At 44.0% G+C, this 20016-nt stretch overlaps 1 protein-coding gene across 2 annotated transcripts in view; it reads left to right on the forward strand.

The window, feature by feature from the left end:
- Positions 1–1241: 1241 nt before the first annotated feature.
- The window catches only part of SETD7 (SET domain containing 7, histone lysine methyltransferase), a 41889-nt gene continuing 23114 nt past the window's right edge, over positions 1242–20016 (forward strand). The window contains exons 1-2 of one of the 2 annotated variants that reach the window (XM_035023035.1): positions 1242–1979; positions 9635–9764. In XM_035023035.1, the coding sequence (XP_034878926.1) occupies positions 1940–1979; positions 9635–9764 (170 nt within the window). In that variant the 5' untranslated portion in view covers positions 1242–1939. The remainder of the gene's footprint in view (positions 1980–9634; positions 9765–20016) is intronic. The other variant, XM_035023034.1, reaches the window with a different exon arrangement.

Raw genomic sequence — 20016 nt, forward strand, 5'->3', positions numbered from 1 at the left:
ATGGCAGACCGCTGAGTGGCCTAGACTAAGCTGGAGGGACCTTATACCAGTCAGTATAGCCTCAGCAAGAGGAACTCAAAGTGGTCTAGCCTAAGCCGGGAGATCTCTGAGTGGTCTACCCTAAGCCAAGGGACCTCTGAGTGCTTTAGCCTAAGCTGGGGATCTCAGAGTCGTCTAGCCTAAGTCTCTTATCTCCCACAGGAGGAATTCAGGCTGGCAAGGGGAGGGGGGGCTCCCAGGGCCCCTCTGCAGGTCAGCAGCACCAGAACCCTAGTGTCCTAACTCCTGGTCCAGGGCCCTTCCCTTTGTTTCTAAAACAGTCAAAAGGAATTGAAATTCCTGGTAATGTATGGAACGAGTGTCCCTAACACTTCTTTTTTTCACAAAGGGAAAACTGAATTTAAGAAGAAACTCACAATACTCGATAAAAATATTTTGCACTTAAGCACAAAGCCAAAAACAAGGCGTGGTCGCCCGGGTGCTGGAAGTACTCTGAAATCCCCAAAGTCTCACTCGTTGTTCAGAAAACAAAATGGAACAACTTTTCTTCGCTCGCTCCTGTCCCCTCCTCCCGTGCAGTAGCTGTTCTTGGCAGATGCCCAGAGCAGCACCCTGTAATTCCACGGTACATTGTGTACATTTGCATCCATTTAACCAGCTATTTACAGCCGCCCTTTACCGCCACCTGTAAGAGGCAATGCCATAATGACTCTAAGTGGCTGGGCCGGGAACTGGGTGCCCCGTGATTTTCTCCACTTGAAGAGCCCGAATCTATGGAGCGGTTGGCACTTGGAGGCACTGGGGCATCACACGTACAGGGCGGAAGGCGCGAGAAGGAGGCGCGCCAGACGGAGGGTCCTTCCTCGTTAGCTCCGCTCGGTGGCTCCTTTTCCATTACCGCAACCACGAGGAGGAACCTGCCGGGCCTTCCGTGCGGCTTGTTTCCTGCCTGATAACGAGCCCGCTGCCATTGGGATTTGCTGAATTTCTGAATCACCCGAGCCGCCTGACAGTCCGGAGGAGGGTGGGGACTCGGCGCGCTGGGGTGGGGGCCCCAGTCCGGCGGAATCAGGGCTGGATGTTACCCCCTTGAGTCCGGGAAACCTGCTCGCGGATGTGATGCGGCGACGCAGGGACACCTGCGCTCCCCTGCGTGCTGCACTCGTGCAGCTCCGGGTGGCAAACGGGGTGAAGTGGGGGCGAGGGCGAGAGGAAGTTGAGGTGCTGGAGCGTCAGAAACGCTGCCTTGGCTTCCCCTGCTCTTGGGAGGCTGTCCCAAGACGGGGCTGGAGGGCTCTGCACGGCGGACTTCCAAGTTGCCCCGGCACAGCAGGAGGTCGGGAGTTTTGAGCCCCCTGAGGGCGGTACCCCGGAGGTCCCAAGTCCCCACGAGAAGCCGGGTGCACAGGACGGCGTGGCGCGCTCGGAGCGCACCGAGCCGAGCAGAAGCAAAAGATAAACCCTGATGGGCCCGGGGGCTGGCTGGCTGGGGCGCAGAGTCAGCGCGGACCGGGAGCGCCTTTCGTTTTAAGGAGCCTTACTTCTGGGAAGGGACAGGGAACTGTCAATCAGCGAGGGAGGGAGCGCACCGGCGCTGGGTGATGTCAGCGGATCATCTGCTCGATAACAAAGAGAGGGTATTACAGGAGAAAGTTGCAGCGGCGGCGGCGGCCACGGCGGCACCCCGGAGCATCGGAGACGAGGGGCCAGCGGGCGAAGGGAGGAGCGGGGGGACGGCTGCTGCCGCAGCAGCTTAAGACCAAGGAATTGAAAGGGCTGTAGGGGGAGGCAGTGCGAACCAGCCCCGACTGCCCCTCCTCTTCCTCCTCCTCCTCCAAACTCGCAGGGTTCAGCCCCAGCGCTCGCTCAGCCACCGGGAGCACCCGGACGGACGGGAGGCAGCCGCGCGGCCCCGAGCTGGGCACGGTCCCCAGGCGCCATGGATAGCGACGACGAGATGGTGGAGGAGGCGGTGGAAGGTACAGCGTTTCTCTGGGGCTGGGGGAGGAGGCGCCGAGGGCTTGGAACGCGGAAGGAGTGGCGGGCTGCGACCCGCGCGGCGCCGGGCCCCGCGGCCGCCACTGTCCCCTACGCGGGTGGCCCGCTGCCCGGCTCGGGCACGGGCCGGGCGGCCACGGCCACGCCGCCGGGAGCGCGCACTGCGCGGCGGGGCGCAGGCCGGGAACGGGGTTCTGCCGGGCCGGGGCCCCCGGGAGGGTCCGGCCGCTCCGGCCCGCCGGGCCACAGCCTGCATCCGCCCTCGGGGTTGCGAACCTGCCCCGCACTCTGGCCTCCCCGCTTTCGGGGATGGGAGGTGGGGGTGCGCAGGACAGCCCCCCCGAGACCGGCAGTCTCGGCGGAGCGACTCCCCCGCCCGCTTTTGGCAACCCGAGCCCCTCTCCGGCCGCCAGCCCTTTCCTTCCGCTCGCCGCAGCGACCTGCGGTGACCGCGGCCGCGGCCGGGTCCGTCCCCCGGCGCAGCGCACGGGGCCGACTCAGGCACGTGGCAGCCGCGGCCGCGGCGGCCGCTCTTCCGAGAAGATGAAATCATTGCAGGGCAACGCACCACGCTCCCGACCCGGGGCTTGAACGCACGCCGCCCCGGAGGCGGTGGCCTTCCCCTCCGCTGCCCCCGAGCGAACTCAGGCAAAGCGCCCCTCCCCCTTCCTGCTTCCGCGCTCGGGTGCCGCCGCCGCCACGCTGTGCAGGCGCGCCGCAAGCCCTGACCGAAATTGCTGGGTGACACTTAACTTTCTGAATTCCATGCCGTTGGCTGTGGGTGATATCACCGCCTCGGTGTCGTGTTTCTCCGCCCCTTCTCTTCTAGCGCCCCTCCCCCGACTTTTCTCGCCACTTTGTTTTGCTGAGTTTCTCCACCTCTTTTTTTGCTAGTTCTAAAAAGCGAGGTGGGGACGTTATACAATCTAGTTGTTTGTATCAGGGGATGTTAGGATTTTGTAACGGTGAATACGGGAAAATACTCTTTAGCGTGTTTACTTACTTGATTCCACCCCAGACAGTACGTCGTGATGTTTTGCAATGTTGTGTGGTATTATTCCAGAATATTTTAAACCAAGTGTCCAAGTAAATAATGTTAAGCTTTTGGTTGAAGCTGGTTTCTATCTAATTTGTATAAAGAAGCGGTTATAAAAGGTAAAGCAAAATAAAGTAGCAACACTGTGCAAATGCATAAGGATATATAGAGAAGAAATCAATTTTTATAAAACATAATTCGTGATCTTGAGGTCTTACGGTGAGATTAAGTATAATAATAATTCTGAATTCTCTGGAAGATACCCATCCTGATGTAACTGTTAAAACTTATTTCTCTATCCAGCTTCAAAGAGTGTCGGTGGTGGTGGTGGTTGTTTTAATTTCACAGTGTTGTGAATTCACAGAACTATTTATCTAATAAGCAAATTTGGGGGCTTCTGGGGACCCCAAAGACAGTGATTGAGAGGGTCCATTGGAAGCCTTCGTTTAATTTAGATTATTGACTTGTGCTTTCGTGTTATGAAAAATAAATGAAAAATGTGCTCTTTTCAAATTGTTAGGGCTTGTTCTCATTCTTCAAAGTTTACTTTTATTTGTAAAAATTTATTTGTAAACATTTAATGCAAACCCTTGATCACAGGCAGTGCTCCTCAGGTTAAAACCACATTCCTTTTTGGAGCTGTTTAGAAACCTAAGGCCCCGTTGTCCGTGATCCCTGGGTTCCTTGCAGAATGTGAACAAGCAGCTTTAGAAATATATCTGTTGTTTTTGAGGTTGTCCACTGGATAGTTCCTTATACAAACAAGGAAGAATCTGATATATAGGGCAAACCGTATACATTATTGTCCCAAATTAGAATATGCGTGAGAGTGAGAGGGGTCACTATTAATACTCATGCTGGCACAACTAGTTTAAGCCATCAGTGTCTGGGGGCAATCCAGGACACATGGTCACTCACTTGTACCTGACAGTAAACAAGACTCTTTTAGAGTCTTTAAAAGCATCTAAGGCTCGAACTCCCAGTGTCTAGAGCTTGCATGTGTACATGAAGTGAACTGTACCAGTGGGCTTTTCTCTAGCCATTGTTGGCCTTTTTAGTGCTGTCTGTAACAGTCTTTGCTTATCATCTAACATGTCCTTGGGAGACTGGTAAAAGGCTAGTTTGAATATCTTGGTGTTGAAGTATCACCTACCTCTCTCCATAAACAGAGCCTCTGGTCTCCGCAGTTTAGTTGTCTTCACTATTATGATCACTGCTATAATTGTTTAGTTCTTACTGTGTTCAGGCTCTGGGCTAAATGTTCCACACACACATTATCCACTCAGTCTTATGAGGTGGGCCCTAATATTATCCTAATTTTACAGGGGAGGGAACTGAGGCATGGAAGAGTTAAGAACGAATCCAGGGACACTCAGCGAGGTAGGGAACAGGCTTAGACCTCCAGAACCTCATTCCACCATACCAGACTGTCTCCCTACATTTTTCCTATTTTTTTTTTTTTTTAATTTTTAGTGAGTCCGTCAAATATATGAAATACTTGGTAATTGAGTTTGGAAGCAACAGTTAAGTACTGTGTCAGTATGAGTCTTTATTGCTCTAGAGTTTGATTCTGACAGTTCAGTGACTGTCAGAAAAATGTATTTGGGGAAAGAGAATTTAGCTTACAGCCTCTCCAACAGACATCCTTTTTCCTTTTTCTTCCTCCTTAGCAATTTACCCTGGGGAAGAAATTGGTCTTTGCAGGACTAGAGTTGAAATGTTGCTTCTCTGTCAGGGTGGAACCATAGCCTGGGTGAAGTTCTAGGCTCTGAGTGGATGAATCCCCAGGGGAGGTGGACAGTGGAGGAAGTAACTGTTTCCTCCTGCTGGCTGTGCTCCTTCGGGAAGGCAGCAAGCCCTGGGCCTCAGAGGGCCCGAGAAAGCCGCCTGAGATCCTGCTGTGGCTTTTTAAAAACTCTTCCAGGCTCATTGGTTCAGGAGGAAGTGGTGTTTATTACTAGATTTATTGCTGTGTCTACCCATAGATAACAAAAATGAATACAATGGGGTCCCTACTATAATTTTAAATAGGTCTGTCATATCCAAACAGATGAATTATGGTGGTTGAGAGGAAGTAAAAATTACTTCCAGCTTGGGGAGGGAGATGGAGAAAGATCTCCCAGAAGAGGTGGTATGGAGTTGATTCTAGTTGAGATGGGGCCTCAGTAAGTGAATACAGAGGTTGGCACCTTGTCGTTACGGAAGCACAGTCAGAGACTAATCACTTGGCCCTGCCGGAACAGGGGGCCTAGGAGAAAAGTGGAGGGTAAGACAGGGGAAGAGGCCGCGTCACAGGCTGAAAATGTGGATTGTGTACTGAAAGTGATGGGAGGCCACGGGGGCTTTTTAGAGCTGGGAATGACAGGATCAGAGCTCTGTTCTGGGAAGATGAGCCAGCAATGGTGAGCAGGATAAGGGATCACCGAGAAGGTTCTTTGAAATAATCCAGATATGTGGTTAAGCAGGCAAGAAAAAATGGGAAGGCTTGGAAAAATATAGGAGACGCTGAGGAAAGCTACTCAAAAAAAAAAAAAAGGAAGTATCAGAATGTCTGGAAATAAGGAGCCAGAATGAAAACAAACAAATCAGTGTTCCACTACCCCAAGCTCCTCAAAATATTAAAAATATTTTTAAGTCCCCCAAATATCTTATCCTGCCTGTCTCTAACAAGGCTGGCTCATGCTCTGTACTTAGGAAAAATGCATGCTAGGTACACGGGCACCACCCCCTCCCTGTGGGCCACGCACTAAAATTATGACCCTCACAACTAATCATTGAGCTCTCACAAAGAATTACTCTCAAAAATGAAAGTATGTTTTTAACAACCAGTGTAAATGCATCATCGTGAGGGCATGTTTTTTGCACTAGACAGAATCAGTTCGCCTTTTATTAATATTACTTTTTTAAGCAGCTCTATTCCATAAAACCAACAGTGCATGTAAGGGTCTCTTGTTCTGAAGGAAACACACTACACACACACACACACACACACACACAGAGGCCCTACTCTCAGATCTCCTCTGGGTAAGCCTGAGGCAGTCAGCAGCCGGGTGTCTGACCCAGAGGGAATTTCCTTGGCAGAGATGGACCAGCACTGCGCAGAATACAGGCCTGGCTCTCATCAGGTTAAGAAAAAAAGCTCAGAGGTAACTTGAGGGGGAAATTTTAACTTGCTATCTGTTCAATAGATAATGATCTTTAGAACAAAGTGAAAAAGTAAAGGTATGAGACTGTTATATTTTTTTCCTTCTCTAACCTCTGTAAATATTTAAAATCACGCTGGGGACCGATCTACAACACATGAGCTGGGGCAGCATTATCAACACCGAACAGTCATTCAAGTGAATTTTCCTGTTGTCTGAGTGGTGTTCAATCTCTGTTTAGTGGGAACTGGCCCAGAAGGCTGTTGGCTGACTTGGAGCATTTTACAAATTGACCTCAATCCAAGCAAGGAGGACTAGTGTTTCTCTTGGAGTTAGGTAACACTTGGAAGGGATAGGAATTTGCTGTTGGAGATCCTGGTGGTTTTTTGAGAACTACCTTAACTCCAAAGGCTTCTTCCACTTCTCTTCCTGGGTCCCCAGGATACCTCTCTCTTTAGTGATACCTTCTTCCATCAGCAGCAGGGAAGAAAGGGCATGCTGCTAGTTTGCCCTTATCTGGAGGGAAAAAGATTGAAAGAATTGGGGAAGGGGCTTTCAGTATTCATTAGCACGTTCGGAGTGGCTAATGGGTTTCTTGGGTGCAAGGCGTGGGCTTCCTCAGATGAGGAAATAAGCTTGGAGTGTGGGGGCTTGTTGGGAGGTTTACTTGAGAGAACAGGAAAGGATGTTACCCATTGCCAGATTCCTAATAGGTATGCAGACTTTTTTCTTCTCTGTATAGCAGCAATATTAAGTGACTAATACTGACCAGACAACTACTCCATGGTGCTATTATCCACGTGGTGTTTGAACAAGAGCTATACCAGAAGATCATCTATAGAAGCACTAATGTTGAAAGGAGGTGTGAGGGCATAACAACCGAATCTCTTCTCTTCTCTACATTGCTTTCTTTGGAAAGTCTCTTTGTTGTTGTTATTGCTTTGGTGGTTGTAGATACAAGGTTCTACTGCTAGGAAAACCACTCCAGGCTATTAAATATTCAGGGTAGAATTCTCGAATGATCACAACCCTTAATTTCTTGCTCTTTTTAATTGATCCTGTTAATTGATAACATCGTCCTCCTTTTGGAAAGATGAGAGGAAAACAAAACAAACAAGCCAACAAGAGGGGGCCTGCTGTGGACTGATAGAGGGAGATGGAAACAATGCACATCCGCATCTTTCCAAACACAGTGTCACCCAAGAAATGGCTCGCATTCTCTGTGCCTCTCTCACTAGAGACTAAGTAGGTGATGGGACAACTCTTCACTGGCCTGTTGAAAGACCCATTGACACAAGCATCCTTCATGGAATGGGATTGACGTTTTTGCTTTCATCTCAGTTGGGATCAGTGCTGTCCTTCAAGGGCTTTTAGCATGTTCCATGCTAAGTGTCCACATGACACTTTAAATTTTCTCTAATTTTCCGCTGCTGGGGATGTACCTGCAATGTTTTATTCAGAAATAGGACAGGACTGCTGTGAATGAGGGACGGTGGAATTGAAATTTCTACACTGGATTTTTTCTCCCTTAGTGCTCATGTTTACCATAATAGTTCTCTTGATCTAAAAGTACAATAAGAAATTTCATCAAACTTGAACTTTTTCAAGTCTGAAATATGTGAACTGTTTTCTGTGGGGAAAACACTTTCAACTAATTAGTGAGCACTTCAATATAAGGCTAAAATGATTATTCTGATATTTACACCTAAATTCTAAGTAGAATGCTAAATTCATAGAAATGTTAATCCCAACATTTCATAAAAGCAAGCTTTTAGCTATACACGGGATGGGTCTTTTTAATGAAAGGAAAAAAGGTATATTTCATTTATTTCAATGAGAGAAATGTCACCGGTACCTACTTAGAAAATAATTGTCCAAATGATTTCATATGACTCAAGTATCATTGAATATGCCATGAATAGTTAGTTTTTGAGTTAGAAGAAAGCAATTATGGCCTAGTTGCTTTCTAACCATTAATTTCCTGGCCCTTTGTAGAAAAAAATTTGTGTTAAGAGGAAAGGAACCATATTGATTGTGATTTAAGTAGTCATGTTTTATTGTAATATTCTAGGTAATTCATTCTATACAGAGTCGGATGTAGCAATAAAATAGTGTATTTGTTCATTGTTATTTTATGTTTATGTAATCAATAACACAAATAAAGAGCTTTTTTGTTCTTCATAATAACACTTACTTAACCTCTCTTCTAAGGGATTTTTTTTTTTTTTTAATCATGTTAGAAGAAACCGTTTTAGGAGACTAAAGGATTCATTGTGGTGATATGGTTTGTGTTTTCTTTTATGTCTGTGAGCCATCTGGAAGCCTCATTTAAGTGTTTAATGTTCCTGCATTGCACACCGTGTTTAATGCTTTCATACCTTTTACATCCATGACCCAGGTCGTTAACCCAGGAAAAAGCCAAGAGATTAACTACTGCCTTCATTTTCACCCACTTCCATAAAATTAGCTCACCAGAATAATTGGGGAGATACCAATGAGGTGACTTCTGGGTTTTGTGAAATATGTAGATAATAATAAAAACCTAAATATTGACTATAAACATAAATATGGGAATATACCGGTCTGTGACCCAGGAAGAACCAGCAGTTTAAAGATCACAGTATAATAAGAGCTGCTGATGTTCAAAATCACTGTTGAAATGGCCACGTGGATACTTGCAGCTGCATTAAAGCACAAACCCTCTGAACGTAGTGGTAGAGGGTATATGACAAGGTTATTACTAAACATTCAAGGCTGAAAGACATTGTAAAGGAAAGCAGTAAGTTCAAGGTTAAGCTTAAGTTCAGGCTTAGAAGGACTGTGAGTTTATGTGTGAGTACAGTGTGAAGTGTATAAATATTAGGGCAGTTTCAGAGACGTGGCTATGTCCCTTGTTGTGTGAGCATACAGAGCAAAGGTTTTCAGAAGTCACCCGGCTAGCAGTCCTCCACATCATACTATATAATGATTTATAAAATCATATTGTATACTGAGTTCTACAACTAGGTAACTTACTGCAAAGACAAAGTACCTTACAGTAGACTATAAAATGGTGCTATCTCAATCACATTTCAATTAAGCAAGAGAGTTGGGGGCATTGATTCCAAATATGAGCAGTGCCATGTAGGGAAGTACTTGGTAAATGGAAACATGCAGATGTTATTATTGGTAATGACTTGTAGTTCCCAGTAAAATGCAAGCTCATTTTTGGTCCCTTGTCTGAAATGTGTTTAAGTCCCTCTACTGTGGCCCCTGTCCGTTCACAAAGTGTACATAACAGACAAGTTGATACTGCTGATGCAGGCACAGAACGCTTGGCAGGCGCTCTCCCCCGAGAGGGAGCGGGGTGGGGGGGCTTTGGCTGCTCAGGGAGTTTGCGGGCAGGATCTGAGCACAGACATGTCAGTGGGAACGTGTTGAAGATGTTAAGGTTTGCCTTGTGATTCCCTTTCTCCAGGGCACCTGGATGATGATGGATTACCACACGGCTTCTGCACGGTCACTTACTCCTCCACGGACAGATTTGAGGGGAACTTTGTTCACGGAGAAAAGAACGGACGGGGCAAGTTCTTCTTCTTTGATGGCAGGTAGCACTCACCGTTTTGTTTTTTGTTTTGTCTTGTCGGGGAGGGTGGGTACCAAATTACTTCACTTGAAGGAATGATACAAATGAAAGAATTCAAGTGGATGTTTTGGTCCCACTTATAGAAAAGGCAAAAGTCACCCCAACATGTATACACTGCTCTGGGGACCAAGGGAGTCACTCAGGCTGCTCTGGGGAGCCAGCCTGCGGCTTAGGTCCGTCATCACTGCCTCCTAGGCTGTGCTTACCACAGCTCTAATGTCATGCCCGAGTCAGGGAGCTCCCATTATGCTCACGACAGTTACGGGGCTCCCCCAGTTCTTTGATGGATTTCACCTGCTTGTCCCCGTGTACTCAGTCTCCTTGAAGTCACACAAACGGGGGTTGTTTTTGTCAGGGGCCAGTTTGGGCAGCTCAGATTGTGACTGATTCTCACTGCTTTTCAAGGATAACACCCAGTCACTCCAGTACACACAGCCCTCTCTCTCCCGGTTGTCACGGTCTGGCTCTTCCATACCCTGAAGGATAGTGCGGCCACCTCGTGGGTTCTGCAGCTTCATTTTCTCAGCATTTTCCCCGTCCTCACGAGACGGGTCAAGAAAATATTTAGCAAGGCTCTTCCAAGCTGCCTCAGCACGGTTCAAGCAGGGAGACCCGGGACAGGTGAACGTAGGAGGGGTTCAGCTCCAGATTCACGGTGCATGGCAGGCTTACTCTTTGGGATGACTGTCACTATGTGTGGTACCTTCTTGCTGATATCACAACTCGTACTGTCGACGTTCTACCTCTAGCTAAAATATGTTCCCCAGCAGGGTTCTTGTTACTTTGCTTTCACCTCCCATCTGAGAATGCCATGAGGCAGAAGCTCCTTACCCTCTTGAAATAGGCGGGAATGACCCTCTTGAAATAGGCGGGAATGACCCTCTTGAAATAGGCGGAGAAATGACTTTCTCTTTCAGGAAAAGATGGCATTGTATAGGTGCAGCTTTCCAACCGCGACTTTTAAACCATGTCGGTTTCAGAAACAGAGAACGACCGGGTGAATCTCTCAAGCATTTGGAGGAATTCAGAGGCATGGGGAGGCCGGCTCTCTTTCTGCCCACTTGACTGGGGAATAGGGAACTGGACTTAGCTAAAGCAGGTTATAGGATTCTGTAGGGTAGAGCACTGCTTCTAAGCTCTGGACATGGGTAATAAGCCGAAGCTTCCTAAGCCACAGAATTCCTCTGGGAAAGGGAAATGTCTAAGCTGACAGTTCAAGGGTGACAGAGGGACTGGCTTGTGACCCAGAAGGTCTTTTCTATGGAGGGAGTGGGTTGTTTTTAAAGTTTTTCACAGTTCTTCAGGCCCTCCATTATCTGATACAAGGAGAAGTGAGGAAAGTAATAAAAACCCATCATAGAACTTTTGTACAATTTCGTTTTCTTTATTAATCCCAATCTTCTCTTTCCCATGTTCCCTAACCCCACACCACATCTCTTTTTAGCAGAGCTTTGCTTACAGACTGTATATATTTTTTTAAAGATTTTAAGTTATCTCTACACCCAGTGTGGGGCTCAAACTCAGAACCCGAAATCAAGAGTCTCACGCTTCACCGACTGAGCCAGCCAGGCGCCCCACAAACTGTACCTTTTAAATGGCCAGATATTTTACTCCCTTTCCTTGGCCCTGCTGGGGATACCTGGTGGACATCTGAGTCCCACACAGGACTTGCAAGATTTGGTATCAATGCTTTCTTCTCTCATGATTCCTTTAACCTGTCCAGAGGGAAACTTTCCCTGCCTCATTCTCATAGCAGTTTATTTATACCTCTTTTCTGGAAAGTGTTACTTCTTACCTCATGCTGCAGTCATTCTTTTATTCATTCAACAAATGTATATTTGTGCAAATGTCTTATTTCCCCTATAGGACAGAGGTTTCCTTGAGGACAGCTGATCTGCTACGCTTCATGGCACTTTCCCTTAATTTGATACTAAAAAAAAAAGAGGTCTTGCTAAATGAGTATGGAAGCAGAAAGAGAAGGTAGAATTCACTCAGAACACCCACTCCACCCCCACCACACACACACATACACACACACACACACACACTCATGCTTTAAAGCTGGTAGTTTGATGATCATACCCGGTGATTGACTTGAGGGAAACAGTGCAGCAGGGTTGGCTGGTTATAATGTTGCTTTCTTGCTTCCCAGACCTGACATGCAGTGCTGAAGGGCTAGACTGCTCTTCCGCACCAGTGTGCTAGGAATGAGCTGTGTTAGCTCCAAGATACTGATCCTGTTGGCCCTGGGGGGAGCTGAGTGGGGCCTGACACTTCCCAAGCACCTCCCTCCCTACATCAAGCTAGTCACTTCTAGCTGCAGGTAGCTTTACCCACTTCCTCTTGCAGTCCTGCGCATGCGTGGCACCGCGGGGGGTGGGGGCAGGGGAGAAACTGAAACACTGGTCAGGTTGAAACAGGAGGCCAGTAACTATCAATGGAATAGAAAGAAATTCATTGGCTTTTTCTTTTTTCTTTTTGAGGCACTAATTCACTAGATTTTATATGTACCAGTCAAACATCTATAGAGACTTCGGTCAGATAGAATCAAAGAATGATGGTATTAGCACAGACCTCAGGAGGTCACCTTTGTACCCTTCTTCAGATAGATTGGGGCTTAGAGGGGAGAAAGTCAGTATCACTGCTTTTATCATATGTGATGTAGCGGTGTGGTGACAGGTTCTCAAAAGGTCACTGTCACCTTCTTTCTTCAGCCCAATACTGAGCATATTACGAGGCATCTGCTGAAAGGATTTGCTATAAACATTAGTGAGATAATCTTATGACTGAAAAAAAAAAGGCCGTGGAATCTACTAGGTCTTTTTAAGGAGGGTGCAGGATGTGGTCATGGAGAAGTCAGCTGTTTCTCCATGGAACAGTACCTTAATTTACATTTGTCAATTATTAATTTTTCTCCCTATTAACTGCTCCCAATTTTTAGGGTCTGATGTATTGGGTAAAACAAAGTGGGGACCCCATGCTTTCAGTGCCAGTCAGGAGGCTTTAGCCTGAAAAAAATCCCCCCCAAAAGGCTGAAATCAAGGTTTTAAAACAACAGGTGAGGAAACAAAAAGTTTCTGTGAGAGTTTTTAAAAGCTGTCCAAACTTGTAACACAGGCTTGTGCTCCCATCAGAGGGTTTGTTTGCAATTGCCAGAACCTGTCTGGAAAATTGCAGAGTGTAGTGACAAAAGATTTAGCCTGGTGCATTCTAATCTTATATGACACCTGAACCTGGGTGTCGGATTTCTGTAACCCACTTTACTGCAGTACAGTTCACGTACAGAAAGCTGTCCATATTTAACATATACAACTTGATGAATTTGGAGGTAAGTATATATCCATGAAACCATTACCACAGTCTATGCCATAAGCTATGTATGTGATTTATGAGAGGGTTACAAACAAATATAAATTTATATCAGGGAAATTCTAGAATCACTTTTCTACTTTATGTAGACTGTGATAATCCTGAATAAGAATTTTAAATATTCAGATCACCAGGAAAAATGGCCCTGTTAAGTTTTTTAGCCAAGTTCCTAGATAGAAGCAGAATATTTTTAAATTGCACATAGAGCAGATACTTGGTAGAATAATAGTCTTCAAGAAATACACCAGTGTGGGGCGCCTGGGTGGCTCAGTCAGTTACGTGTCTGACTCTTGGTTTTGGCTCAGGTCATGATCTCAGGGTCCTGAGATTGAACCCCAAATGGAGCCCTGCATTGGGCTCTGCACTCAGCAAGGAATCTGCTTGTCCCTCTCCCTGTTCCACCCCCCATGCACGTGCACTCTCTCATAAATAAATAAATAAATAAATAAATAAATAAATAAATAAATAAAATCTTTAAACAAACAAAAGAAGAAAGAAATACACCAATGTAAAAAGTGAATATGCCTCCCCTTTTTCTATACCCTCACCCCCCACATCACAGAGGTGAGCACTGTTCACAGAGAATTTAAGCATCTTAATTAAACATATTCACGGTAAAATAAGGAAATAGCTATTTATTTCTAGATCAATTTAAATAGCCAAAATGTACATTGTACATTACTATTATCTTAGCTTCAGAATGTTTGCTAGTTTTGAGATCTTCATCAACAGTGGGTCTCTCTCCTTTATTCTGGGTGGCTCAGTTAAGCATCTGCCTTCGGTTCAGGTCATGATCCCAGGATCCTGGGATCGAGCCCCGCATCAGGCTCCCTGCTCAGCGGGAAGCCTGCTTCTCCCTCTCCCACTCCCCCTGCTTGTATTCCCTCTCTCCCTGTGTCTCTCTCTGTCAAATGAATAAATAGAATCCTTAAAAATAAATAAATAAATAAATAAAACCAGCTTAAGTCAGAACCTTAAGTCAGATCAGTCATTCTTTACCAGATAATTTATCCCAGGAATTAGGAACGAATGGGAAAATTGACCTTATTTTTTAAATTGTCTTTTCAAGCTGTTACTGTTTTCCATTTTCTCCCCCTTTGTAAAGAATGAAGAAAATGCCCTAAGACTAAGATTAGGTCATTGGGACTTAGTATCTGCTCTGGTCCTGAGATGAAGGCATTGATGCAGTGAGGAGAAAGGGATCTAGAAGCTTCATTGCTGTGGCTCTGGAGTCTGTCTGGCACCACTGGACTGTGGTGGGTACATATTACGAAAGTATTTAGTATGCAGAGTACCTTGATGTACACATCTCTCATTTTTACATTAATCCCCAATTCTGGATGCTCATTTTAAGGCATTTTTTCCTTAATTGTTCTCATTTCAACCAAGATTTATAGATGCAAAGGTAATTTTGCAGAACTACTTGAAATTTTAGAATGGTAACAAGAAAGGTATTTCAATGCAGCTTGGCTTTGGGCTGGGTAATATTAGAGAATTGTGTGGGTTTTAGCCTGACTATGAGGTAAAGGTAAGTTAATTCATTTAGTTACATATTTTTTATATTATTGATGCTTCCCCTTGACATGCCAATAAGATTTCAAAGTATTATTTACTACTCCTAGTGTTGATTGCGACACTGATGTGTCCAGCTAAGAGGTCTTTCTGTAGTTTATCATTGGCCAAATAATCTAAGCAAGGCTGTCCATTCGGCGAGCCACTGAGAAAGGCTGACATTTTCCAGGTGACGGGCCCATGCACCATTCCTTGTGTTTGGTTTTTAGAAAATACTTGGTCACATTTCAGGGAGATTGGAGTCGGAATGGACTTCTGAAGTCATGTATTCCCAGCCTCCCACACAAGGCAAAAGTCCTTTCTGTGTTCCTGATAGTCCTCCAGCTTTTGCTGGAACCAGGCTCAACAAATACATTTGTCTGTATTCTAATGAACTGTTCTGATTAAGGCAAAAACTTTTGTGATATACAGAAGGAAAGGAAGTGAGGGGGAAAATGAATAACTTTGAATACCTATCATTTGTTCAACCCTGGACATGTTTCCTTCAGAACAACCTGTGAAGTAGGCTTTATAATCCTATTTTACATATGAAGAAACGAAGGCACAGAGTGGTTAAATAACTTGCCCAAGGTCACCTAATCAGCTGGAGTTGAGATTCAAGCCAAGGTGAGCTCAATTCCAGAGCCCTTCTCTTCTCACTACACCTAAAACTCTCCTCTAAAAAGAAGCAAGGAAATAGCTCTGACCCCGACTGCTTTCTTGCTTGCTTTAAGTTTACTTGAAGTCACTTGTTAGCTATAATTTGTGAAGAGTTCAAAAGAGTGCTGGGTTGAATTTATTTACTGTCTTGTAGGGGCTTGGCAAATTGTTGGAAAGTTTACTTGAAGAATCAGGTCTGAAGAACTCTGATCTGTGAACTTATTTCCTCATTTGTAAAGTGCAGATAATTATACCGATTCCTCCAAGTTACTGTGAAGATTGAATGAGAAAACCTGTAAAGACCTTGCAGAGTGGAGGGTTCCTAGGAGGCACATATGGGAAAAAATGGATTTGTTTCCTATTACTCTGTATCTGTTATTTTTCCAGCTTTATTGAGATATTATCAACATATGATATATGTAAACCTGTAAGGTATACAACATGATGATTTGATACATTTATATAGTGAAATGATTACCACAATAAGGTCAGTTAACACCTCCATCCCTTGATATAATGACCTTTTTTTTTAATGGTGATAATATTTGAGATCTACTCTCTTAAGAACTTTGAAGTACATAATACAGTATTGTTAATTATAGTTATCATGCTGTACATTAGATCCTCAGAACTTACTCATCTTATGGCTTGAAATTTGTCTCTTTGACGAACAGCTCCCCATTTCCCCCATCCCCCAGCCCCTGGCCACCACCATTCTACTCTGTTCTATGAGTTAGGCTCTTTTAGATTCCACATATAAGTGAGGACATACAATATTTGTCTTTGTCTGACGTATTTCTCTTAACATAATGCCCTCAAGATCAAGGAGGATTATTATTATTATTTCTCACTATTGCTGTTGCTATTATTTGTTGATAATGATGGCTAGGATTATTTATTTATTTATTTTTAGACAGGGAGAGAGAGGCAGAGGGAGAGGGAGAGAGAGAATCCCAAGCAGATTCCCCACTAAGCACAGAGCCGAAGAGGGGCTCGATCTCACAACCCTGAGATCATGACCTGAGCTGAAATCAAGAGTCTAATGCTTAACCAGCTGAGCCACCCATAGGATTTATTTTTAGAGAGCAAAACTAAATTTCACTAATTGCTATTCAATACTGTCATCTTGAGCCTTTATAATAATCAGATCCTACAGACTCACAGATCTTCTACTAAAGGATAAAAAAAAACTTTAAAGATAGACAGCATACTCTATTACATGGAAGCATGGTAGTGCTCCATTCAGCTTGCTTATCACCCTTGTAAGAAGTTGAAGTTTCTCTCAGATAGAGCCCGAGCAGATGGTTTGGGTTTGTGGGAGATGTTCTTCTTTTTCTTTACTTAGTGTTCATCTTTACTTAGTGTTCAGTATTTTAAAGAGATAATGTATAATATATTACTATATGTCAGTTACATCTCAATTTTTAAAAAAAGAGATAATATATATTGTCACATAAAATAACTGTTTAAATGATGTTTCAGTACCAAGAGTCACAATTTAATTCGGTTAGAGGTGGGAATTTAAAGTAGAATTATGATTCACTTAAAATTTCCCTCTTGGTTCTTGTATTACAACAGCTGACGAAAGGAAGGGAACACAATGGGGGAGGGAACAGAGTTTGTGCCTCATGAGGTGGAAAGCCTGAAACATTCTGGACCCCAGAATAACAAGGAGAAGCCCAAGCTGTCATATCTCCTAAGAGCACTTTTGTGTATTCAGATATTAAAGAGAATTTTAAAAAGAAAATATAATAATATTTGAGTAAAATGCAGATGTGTCTGTCTAGGTAAATAATTACAAAAATTCCCAGTTTCTTTTTAAGTTAGATTTCCTAATTTAATTTATCACCGGAAATTTAAGTACAAGAGCTTTGATAAAACAGGTAACAATGGTCTGTGTGTATATGTACAGAAAGAAATTTAATTAAAGTTGATGTTTTAATTTTCTCCACATTTTCTGGTTACTTGATTCAGATGCGGGTGCCAGAAAAATCTAAGTCGAAAGACCATTTTTGAAGTTTCTTAACATACTAAAGAATCTGCCAAGATGTTGAAAGAGACTTCAGGAAATACCAGTCAAGAACACTGTATATAGTATGATACCATTTTTATTAAAACAGAAACAACAAAGGTGGGAAAGTGCATGATATATAAATGGGGAAAAAGTCTTAAATGGTGTATGCCAAATTGAGTGAGAGGACTGGGAATTTCTACGTTCTACATTTTTGTAGTACTTGGTTTGGTTTTTCTTTGTTTTACAATGAATACGTGTTACTTTTTTCACTTAAAGGAACATTTATTTCATCCTTTTGCCGTGCAATGGGTTGCTCATAAATTATTCCAGACAGAGGAACCTTTCTTGCCTGTTTTTTTTTTTTTTTTTGTAAATTTAAAGCAGTTTTGGTAAATGTCTTTGACTATTCCATTATCTCATAACTATTTCCCTGATGATGTTTTAAGCCCAGTTTCTCAGTAGAAAGCTCACCATCATAACCATGAGTGTGCATGCTTAATAATAATAGCTATTACTTATTTGAGCAGTCAGTATGTCCTAGATCATCTTCTAAGCACTTGATATATATGAACCCATTTAATCCTTATTATAACCCTATTAGTAGCTACAGTTTACAAATGAAGAAATGAAGCAGGGAGAGTTTAAGAGACTTTCCTGATTAGCAGACTCTATGCACATATACTGCATAGAAAGAGTACTCCCTGCACTTGCATAACATTGTTATGTTCCCCCTTAATTATCTCTTCTCAAAGCAGAACTAGCCCAGTTTCCATTTCCATTCTTTCATTTAGGAAGTACCACTTGGAGATAGGCTGTGTTCCTGTGTTAGGGAGGGATACGTGGATGGATAACACCTAACTTGTTCCTACAAAGGGCTTAGAGTCTAGTTAGAGAAATGGGACACATAAGGTGACCATCAGTAAAGACATGGAAAGCTCTGCGATGGTTCGTGATGAGGCTCCAGTGAGAAATATGGACTGGTTGCGGAGCTCAGGGTAGACTCTTGGGGAAGTAGGGTGGGTAGGCTCCGGTTAAGCCAGTATGAGCAGACTTCCTCCAAAATGCAACTCTCCATCCAGTTTCAGCAAGAAGGATGAGAAAGCTACTCGTACGGAGCTACCTCTCCAGTATTCTCTGATACTAACAGTTTAGTGGCCACAAAACAGTGCCATTTTCTCAGCATATTTCTTTTTTGAATAGAAAAATGCCAGAGGCTTGAGGATAGTCATTATTATCCCAAGGTTATTTTTGCTTTGAATAAAAAAAAAAAAAGGAAAGAAAATGTGACCCACAGCTTTTTTCCTGAACGTGTCCTCAGGGATTTAAACCATTTGGTTACATATGTTTTAAAGGCAGAAGCAAGGATGCCATAGTTTGGGAGCTAAGATACAGAGAGGTGCATGTGCCTGGGGCCAGTGAATAGACTAATGTGAGCAGGGGACTCTAGAACAGGGGTCAGCGAACTTTTTCTGTATAGGGTGAGATGGTAAATACTGTAGGCTTTTTGGGCCTACAATACAGGGGTCAGTCTTCCCTCTACAACTCTGCTGTGGTGACATGAAGGCAGCCACAGAGGACGCGGGGAAGGACTGTGCGTACAGAAACAAGGAGCAGGCCGTGGTTTGCCACCCTCCTCTGGAAGAAAAGTTAGAAAGAATGGCAGGACCTTTGACCCCAGACTCAGAAGCTTTTATTTTATTTCTTCGGTGCCAGAGGATGTCAAAGCCTTACCATTTTTCTTGCCCTGGAGGCCCCCAGTTCATGCAATAACATGCCCCTTTGGTCGTCAGATTTCCTCCAACCTATCATACTGATTTGCTGAGAGCATTAACAGTCTTCCTCAAGCAGGTGCTGAAAAATAATGCAGTCAGTTTTGCTCTTCAGCGCCTTAAGAGTTTGCATTTGTGCACCTTTGTCATTTGGGCAAAGAGGGAAATAGCTATTGGTTCTTAGTGTTACGAGACTAATAGGGATGGGCTCCATTGTAAGGGACGATGGAACAAGCTACTTAGGGGGAAATATGTGCAAGTCCATATTACTGTTAAGTGATTTGCAAGACCCAGGCCTTGTAGATTTTATTATAACCTGAGAAATATTGGCAGACTAGACTAGTGTGTCAGGGGAGAATTCTGCTCAAACACACACAGGAATGTTTTGAATGTTCCTGAGAACTTAGTAAATAGGGTTGCCAGGCTGAGCAAATAAGAATCCAGGGTACTCACTTAAAATGGCATTTCAGATAAGCAACAAAAAATATTTTAGGATAAGTGTGTGTTCTGCTCAATATTAGGGACCTATTTATACTAAAAAATTATCTGTTGTTTATCTGAAATTCAAACCTGTCTGAGCCTCCTATATTTTATCTGGCCAGCCTAAATGGGAAGATAGGTGAGTAAGTAGTTTTTGCACTATTGTATCATTACGTCAGTTGATTAGCTATCCTTCCCCAAGGTTGTTCTTATTTTTATTTTTTAATTTTTTTTGGTCATGGGTGGGGGGAGTCTAATGACAGTCGAAACTCACTAATTCCAACCTCATTGATACAGAATTTTGATTATTTATGCAAGGGCTATGCTAAAGTGCACTTTATTCTCTTCATGAATTTATTCAGCCTATTTAT

The sequence above is a fragment of the Mirounga leonina genome, unplaced genomic scaffold, assembly GCF_011800145.1.
Source record: "Mirounga leonina isolate KUSES-001 unplaced genomic scaffold, KU_Mleo_1.0 Mir_176, whole genome shotgun sequence".
In the NCBI taxonomy this organism is placed as follows: domain Eukaryota; kingdom Metazoa; phylum Chordata; class Mammalia; order Carnivora; family Phocidae; genus Mirounga; species Mirounga leonina.